The 8,393-nt window shown below is 41.0% G+C and overlaps 1 protein-coding gene across 4 annotated transcripts in view; it reads right to left on the reverse strand.

Annotated features, from left to right (window-relative positions):
• The window catches only part of FAM120B (family with sequence similarity 120 member B), a 53,114-nt gene extending 44,989 nt beyond the window's left edge, over positions 1-8,125 (reverse strand). Inside the window, exons 1-4 of one of the 4 annotated variants that reach the window (XM_084515761.1) lie at positions 8,091-8,125; positions 6,735-7,017; positions 4,111-5,156; positions 703-883 (exon numbers count right to left, since the gene is read on the reverse strand). In XM_084515761.1, coding sequence (XP_084371887.1) covers positions 703-883; positions 4,111-5,130 — 1,201 coding nt within the window. In that variant the 5' untranslated portion in view covers positions 5,131-5,156; positions 6,735-7,017; positions 8,091-8,125. Of the gene's footprint in view, positions 1-702; positions 884-4,110; positions 5,157-6,734; positions 7,844-8,090 lie in introns of those variants that run through there. The other 3 variants (XM_084515762.1, XM_084515760.1, XM_084515763.1) reach the window with 3 other exon arrangements.
• Between the last annotated feature and the right edge of the window lie 268 nt (positions 8,126-8,393).

Here is an 8,393-nt window from a genome sequence, read left to right on the forward strand (position 1 = left end):
TGTAAAGTGATTGACAAAGAGAAAACAGCATATTAAAGAGAATAAAGGTGCGTTTTTTCAAGTTACTGCCTAAAAGCCACTGGGAGCATGAAATAAAAGCCACCATAGCTAAAAATAACATTTAAGTAAACTCTTAAGAGTGCAAAATTTGTACAAGGATGCACATAAATTTTGTGTCTTAAAGTAGAATAGAAGCACAGACACATACCTACTGCAGTATCTGTTTATACAACTGGATAAAGAAATTTTACCTTCTTCCACCTTGATGAAAGAATTAATAATCACTGGCATGACTGCTTGTGTATTACTGCAATAACTGTATTTGCCTATCAGATGTTCTTAAAATCATAGACTTAAAATCAACAGAGGGTAAAATGGTAACTGTTTTGTAGAAGTGTATTATAGCTGACATTAATTCATCGGGAGATACTTAGTAAAACAAAATAAGGCTTTATATCCTCTCAAACTCTTAAAATATTCTAAATGTCTTAGTTTTGCTCAATCTTTTGATGATTAACAGCTTTCAAAACTACAATTTAATTGTCAAGTTTTCTTTAGATTCCTTACAAAATACATTTCAGTTGCCCACAGTTTTTATCCTAAATGCCATGTAGAAGTAGCCACTGAAACAACAAATTCAAGATTTCCTATTTCAGAATTTAAAGTACACTTGAATAATGGTGTAAGTAGCCTCACCCTTACCTTTTCCAGATTCCAACAAGACAGAATAAACATGCTGACGAACAGGGCGAAAGATGAGTGCTTGTCCAGGAATCTCTGTATCACGATCATCTTCCAAAGAGTTGCTGCACTCAATCACTCCATTACACAGGATATTGAAGACTACATAATTTTCAGATTGGATGTGCTGTTCCTTAGCTAACTGTTCAAAGAAAGAAGAAAGTGTTATCTCCAAAATTAAGAATGATGAAAAAGTAACAAAACCTATCAATTGTTAGAGGAATCGGTACAAGTGGACAGAGTGGTCAGGAAAGGAACAAGCACTTTTTCAAAAAAAAACAAAACAGGAGTATACTGTGTTTTCAGACACCTATCTTTTTATAGACAGGAATTCCCAGGAAACTTCCCATCATTGCCCTTCTCTTAATTGCCCCTTGAATTCTTAAATCTTGAAGGTTTTTTTTTCACAACACCTTTTTAGAGAGTAATCATTTTTAGAATGAGTTCCGAATTCAGACATGAAAAAATGAGCTGTCCTCCATTAGCCACTCTTCTTAAAGAGTTCTTCCCTTTCTAAAAAGTGTATATACACATCAAAAAAACACAAAAAGTACAACACTTGAGTGAAGGCATGACAAAACCCAAACCTTTCATTTTATTGTAAGACAAGCTATACAAGACATCCCCTTTTCTTTCCTGAGAGAAGCTGAATTTGTGTAGTTTACATAGTGATGAAATTAGAATACTGAAACTTCATCACGCTTTTACTTTGTGATAGTTTTTTTCCCCCGAGGAAAGAAATACAGTCTACTCCAGTGAGGAAACAAGGTCTCCAGCCTTGCTGAAAAGCAGAATCGCAGCATCAGGCTGCAGGTTGGCCACCACCAGATTCAGGAACATCAAATGCCTACAGGCAGCCTGGGTACCTACGGGGACAGCTGGTCTGGACCATCTTACAAACAAAGCTGCTCTCAGGCACCGCACACTAACTAACCGGGACTGGCCAAGTCCAGAGCCAGCCATAATTTCTACTTAAAAACTTAAAACCCAAACTACAGGGGTGTAATTTTCCTGGACCCATGCTTTATGGCACATAGGCAGAGAAGTTTCTCTGCTTAGCATTCCCTGCATGTGTCACGCTATCCATATTATTTGGGTTGTGCCATCTACACAGCTACCCCAGTCCTTTTTGCAGGGAATTACCAGACCACTGGCCAAAGAAACTCATCATCTCTGCAGGATCTTGGTACCTACAAGCCTAGGGACTCAGGAGTTCAAAGCTGCAATCAAACACTGGCCATTACTGATCAAAACTAATTCTACAGAAAGATCATACTTTCCAAATAACTGCTCACATGAGCATACAGTGAATGATAGGCTTCTGTATAGATTGCCAATCAACGGAGCATTTTCTTATAGCAATAAATTACTGGTTGCCTGGGAAGAAATACTTCATGTACTGAAAGAATCTCCCAAATCCACTTTTGTATAAAACAAAACCAAAGGGTTTTCTGAGCATGATTTGAATGAAGCATCACAGAACTATTTCAGACAAACTTTCACAAATATGAGATCATTTGAAAATGCTAGTTTCTTGTCATTTGCAAATAGCATACACATTCTAATGTACTGGAAAAAAAAGCAAAAAAAAAAACACGATGATTTTAATAGTAAAGTTGTTTTCAATGCTGTATCTTGAAAAATATTTCTAATTTACACATGCAGACAGCTATAAAGGTATGTTCTTTCCTGAAGGAATCAGGAACATGAGGCTATGTCCCTGAGGTTGGAACTGAGCTGTGTATGCCACTTATGTGCATTTTAGATAATGTGCAAGGCAAGTAGAATTACATTGTGGATTTCAAAATATGAAACAAAGCACACACATACCATATATAAATATTTAAACACCCATAACAGAAAAGCAGAAGACAACATGTCTTCAACTTTGACTGTAATTTCCTTGGCTCAGGTATGAGCTTAACGTGGGATTTATGCAGTGAGAGTGAGGCTTTCTTGAATGGAGCTTCTAAACGTTATTATTTCTGTACAGCAGTAGCTCAGCATGATGCTGGAGAACTGCAACACTATAAATGAAAGATTAAACCAAGAAATAATGACCACTTGTCATAAAGACCATATGGTACATTCTCTTAAAGAGTAAGGATATTAATACTATTGTCCTGGCTGTAATCCAACCTAGATAATTACATTCTGCCTAATTTTTCCTTGCACTTCAAGCATAAACAGTATTTTTCAACACTTCATTAGGATGTAGTGTTGTTGTTTTTCTAATGATGTCCTTTATTTAACTTGTACAGTCAAAAATTACATGTATTGTATCTACATGTGGTTAACATCAAACCCAAAGACGTCTGCAGTTTAGCTGAAATGAGCATTGCATAGGTTTTAATTTAATTTTAATTTTAAATGTTTCAGAGTCTTTTTGAAAAGGAAAATGTAAATTATATAATCAGAGCAATATAATGAGGAAACAAAAATAGTCTTAAAGCAAAGATGCAGGATAAGTAAGAGACAGACAAAATAGGGAGTAGTAGATGACTAATACAGGGTACAAAAGCCACTACCTCCTGTAGCCTTTTTTTTTTTTTTTTTTTTTTTTCCAATTAAAGCTCAATATATTCTCTGAATTGCCATGAATTTACAGAGTTCAGCTCTAGGCTTACTGCTGTTGTATGAACTCCAATGCAAGGCAGCTCAGTTGGTATAAAGGTCAGTCCATGTCTTGGCAGCAGAGTTTTCTATTAGCCAGGCAGGCTACCTGAGCTAACACATCCAATCTGCTAGAGCGAGCCAGTCTGACTGTGCAGCTTCTCACCCCATTGGCAGTGAATCTCTGCCCCCGTGGGAAGCCACATGTGAAACCTTAGTGCAGCCCTGCCCTTTAAGGATTAACAGGCCACTGCACTGTTCATTCAAGGACAGTGCGTCTGAATGGTAAGTCCTAAAAGCTTGAAATATAGATTTATTGGAAGCTTTCCTGTCTCCTCCACAACAGCAATTTTAACTCCTGTGTTCTTAGCACAGCTCCCCTTTGGTACCTTGACTACACGTGCCAGCACAGCCCAGCAGACCACTAACCAGCTGCATCCGACTTGTGGGCTCTCAAAGCAAAAAGCAAGTTATTCCATGGTGCAATACAAGGAAAGCAATCTCTGTGCCCAGCTACCAGCCCAGACACGTGCTGCTCCCTGTTATTTGACCTGACACTTCAGGAAGAAGTTAACTAAAATGTGCTGTATCTGCCCTTAGCATGATGCATATAATACCCCTAATCACAACTGCTCTTAGCAAGCAAAAGATTTTGTTCAAGCAAATTTAAATAAATAGGTGCAGTGTACTCATTACCAACTTTCACTACGTAGTCATGACAATAAAGAGACCACTGAGCTTTAGAAGACAAGGTACCTGAAAGATTTCCTTATCTTGACACATGGCTGTTTCTTCTACACCTGAGAACGTTTTGAGATGTTCTGCAGTGGGAGGAATCCATGGAGACTGCTGCCCAGGCAAAAGATAGGACTCCATTCCTCTGAGAAGTAATGTCTTGTCTGATCCCAAAGGCAACATCTCTTCCAAGTGTTTCAGGCTGCTGTACGAGCACGGAACTCTCGAGATGTAGTTTGCTACAGCCAGAAGTACATTTGTTCTTCTGTTGTAGCTCTTGTTCCTGGGCGGACAGGTGGCTAAACATTTACTCCAAAAGCCTTCCAACAAGCTTTCTGGAACAACATCATTGCCAAGCAAGCAAGCAAAGAGAGGGAGGTGTGTCAAACTAAGACCCAATGCACGGCAAAGAGCTTCTCTGCAGTACATAACAGTGACAAGCTTGTCCAAGCAGAGCTTCTCAATGGAAAAATAGGGAGATGTATTATAGATGAGGTAGTCACTGTCTTGCCCAAGAATTCCTATGCAGTTATGCTGCAAACCGTACGCAGCCACCTCAAAGTCTGCCTCCTTCAACGTGCACACTGTTTTTTGACCGAGTGACTTCAGGGCGTACCGTGTAAAAGTAGGCAACGCTGAGGGAAGAACGAACATTCCTCTCCCTGGTTGCTTCCTGTGAGTCTTGACAAACTGAAACAGCGCAGCTATTTCCTTGTAATTCTGCCACCTCCGTTTGATCCACTCATCTCTCTTCTTCTCTTCTACCACTCCATCGAAGTAAAACACCAGTGTGATACCGGCTGCTGTAAAAGCTTTAATGAAAGCCTCTAAATTGGCCAGGTACTCCCGCCACTGGCCACCGCACACCCAGGATTCCGGCGTGTACCAGTGCCTAACGCAACTCATGGCATCTACTACGATAACAGGTGGGATATCTGGGTGATCGATGCGATGCTTTTCCGCCACCTCTTTCAGATCTACCGTTCTGCAGGCGTCAGGGCAAACTCTTGTCACAAACCCCTGCAAGCCTTTAATGCCCATGGTTGACCTCTGAAACTCACAGCAGCCTGAAAGAAGAAACATAAAAACAGAATTCCAAAATGCAGTACTAAGAAATATAATAAATTGCTAGTTTGTTAAACAGAAAAATAAACAAAAGAACATTTAGAAACTGAACTGCTATTTCTCTGCTTTTGCTAATTGCTTTTATTTTATTATTAATCTTGGCCTTTACGCTGTCTGACCCAGTTTTCATCCCATCATCAAACTGGACATAAAGCCCATTTGCTTTGCTTTCCATCTCTGTTTTTTGTATCAGTGAAAACTGTAATAATCAAAACATTTTCATCTGTGTGACTTGAAACATTTCCGATGAAGTATTAAAAAGTATACATTGCTAGAAAAACAAATACAGGTGTAATTAAAAGCTTTATATCATCTCAGCTGACAATGTGCAACACAGGAATTAATGGCTTGCTTTTCACACTAAAGGTGTATGAACATCTTGTATTTAGATGAAAAAAATACTGTTCTGAGTAACTTTGGAAACTGGTCTTGTACCTTGAGTGTTCAAATCGCTCAGCTGCCGTCACAGTTTACAGGCAGCACTCCATCAGTGTGGTACCACTCACATGCAAGACCGACTTCCCCAACATTATTGGCACTGTCAGTTTGCTCTGAATCAGAAACTGAATCCACTTTACCATGCTGGCATTTGAAGACATAGTTAAGTTTCAAGACATGTTTAAAGGATTACAGGCTTACCTATACTCGATAAATCTACAAATTTGACTATCATTAATAGTGAAGTTACTTTATTAGGTGGGATTTCTAACATGCACAGCAATTTTGAACAAATCTATTTTAAAAGACATACACGCCAACCTTAGCTAGAAAATAAAAAATTAAAAATCAAATGTCTATTTTTTGTTTACGAACACCAAAAAATTGAAGCATAGCCTCCAAATTCTGTGGCAGAACTTTATTTGGCATCCTGAATGAACCAATATATGTGTTCCACAAAAAGAGAGTCATGGGATAAAATTAAAACCATAGATGACCTCTGTTTTTGTTTCTAGAAATCTCAATGCAAATTAGTTTGGCAAAGCTTTGACATTAGATGTGCTCTTTCCTCTATGACAACACCAATTTCCATTACCACACCACCATTTCAAAGGACCTTCCAATGAAAACTGGAAGTGACAACGCTGACTTTCTCATCACTTTGTTTTGATCTTTATTCTCAGAAAATCTGTTTTGCTTTTATTTTTACTTTATTTGAAAGTCAAATCCTTTCTCAGTTACACAGTGAAGACACTCATGTTTTAATTAATCAGGTACATTTTTTTGTTGTTGTTTCTCACACTGCTGGTTTCTGACATTTCAGTTACAGACTGTCCCAGGGGTGTTACAATAAACATGCTTCTGATATATACAAAAAAAAAGTTGAATTCAAACAAATACTGCGAATTGACAACTTTTAAAGGTATTTCAGTTCTTCTTCCTTGGAGTTTTAAATATTTAATACCCTTCAGATACAGTTTCTGAATACCATCCTCTTTAATACAATATGAAATACACGAATGTAAGGCACAGGTACGCAAGGTAGGGCATTGTGTTCTCAAAAACATTACTTCCAGTGATACCTGGGTGCCTTTAACACTCCAGCCATTTGCTTTTCCAGGACAGCTCCACCTCTGATCGCAAACAGTTTGAGCGCTGGCAGGTTACCTATCACTTTCCATGGAGATCTAGCAGTGAGTGTGAAGATCTTCACCTTTCAGGCTCTAACGTGTGCTCTCAGACTAAATGATAGGAGTTCACTACACAGATGCAGTGTGTCATTGCAGGTCTTACTGCTGCAGAAACGTGCTGTGCCCAAGCGTTACTTATAATTCAGTACAGATTCTGGCCTTAGTGGCTGCACACCTAGAGCAAAAAGTGAGGTAGAACAACTTACTAGCTGTACCATGTTATATTAAGTTCAAAGTGTCTTTTCCCTTCACCTTCAGACTCTTATATCTGAAGCATTCCTCTTGCATAACAGTTTATGCAAGTCTGTGACACTGACATTATCAGAAAAATCTCCACAACCAGTACCAGCTTGGCCTAATCAACAGAAAGTTAACAGCCAAGCACGTAGGCAAGACTCGTCGGTGGTGTTACCATTTTAACATTATCACAAACATCTGCAGAAAACATAATATTAATAACAAGATTGTACATTCTTTCACCCATCCTGTTTTTCTTTTTTTTTATCCAGGAGCCTCAATGTAATGGGAAACCCTCTTCGTATATATTCTGATACTGTGGTGGGTTTCACCACGGTATCAGAAAACATAACAAGATCTACTGCCTTGAGAAGAAGGTCAATAATGGTAGAAAAAGGACTGAAGTGCTGGATGTTGGAACATTGTTTCATAAGAGTGGCAAACCTGTGAGCTTTGTGCAACAGATGAACTGTTTAAAGCCGGATACTTATTTTTTTGTGAAACTGAGACCTCAGGTTTACACGGGATCTCAGCTGCAAGGCTAAAAAACGTTCTTTATTCTCAGAAAATACAATCTGCAGGAAAAAGAAAAAAAATAAAATAAAAAGGAAAGAAAATCCTCCACCACCCCAGCAATCAGGGGTGTCTTCCTTCCTTCCGATGTTTACACAAGCACCAGGATCCAGGGGACACCCCAGGAACTTTCGGCAGGCCGCACACCGCTGACTTTATGTCGCCAGCACCCCCCACACACCACCACAGGGATTTTATCGTCCCCCCAGCGATTTTATCGTCCCCCCGCGAGGCGCAGCGCTGCTGCCGGCACCCCCAGCCGCCCTCGCAGAACACCCTGGGGCCGAGGAGGGACAAGGGGCAAGGGGCAAGGTTCCCCCGCTCCCTTCCCGGCCCCAAGGGGCCGAGCCCCCCTCGGGGCCATGCTGCGAGCGGGGCTCCCCTCACATCACCCCCGCCCACCCGCCTCGGCCGTTAAACGGCACCCCCGGCACTGACCCGAGCCTGCGCTTCCGCTTCCCCGCGGGCGGGGCTGCGCATGCGCGCAGCGGCCGGGCCGGGCCGCGCTGAGGGGCCGCGGGCAGCGCCATGGCGGCCGGTGGGGGTGGCGTGGGGGAACGGGGCCGCCCGCGGCTCGGTGCCCCCCGGCATCGTGCGGGCACCGTGGGGCTGAGGGGCTCGGTGTGGCCCGGAACGAACCCGGGCAAAACGAGGGAGGGGGATGTGGAAGAGGCACGCGCAGTGAAGCAGTTTAAAAAAAATAATAATTAAAAAAAAAAAGTCAGCAAAACACCCACTGAG

Source organism: Aythya ferina (assembly GCF_964211825.1).
Source record: "Aythya ferina genome assembly, chromosome: 3".
NCBI lineage: Eukaryota > Metazoa > Chordata > Aves > Anseriformes > Anatidae > Aythya > Aythya ferina.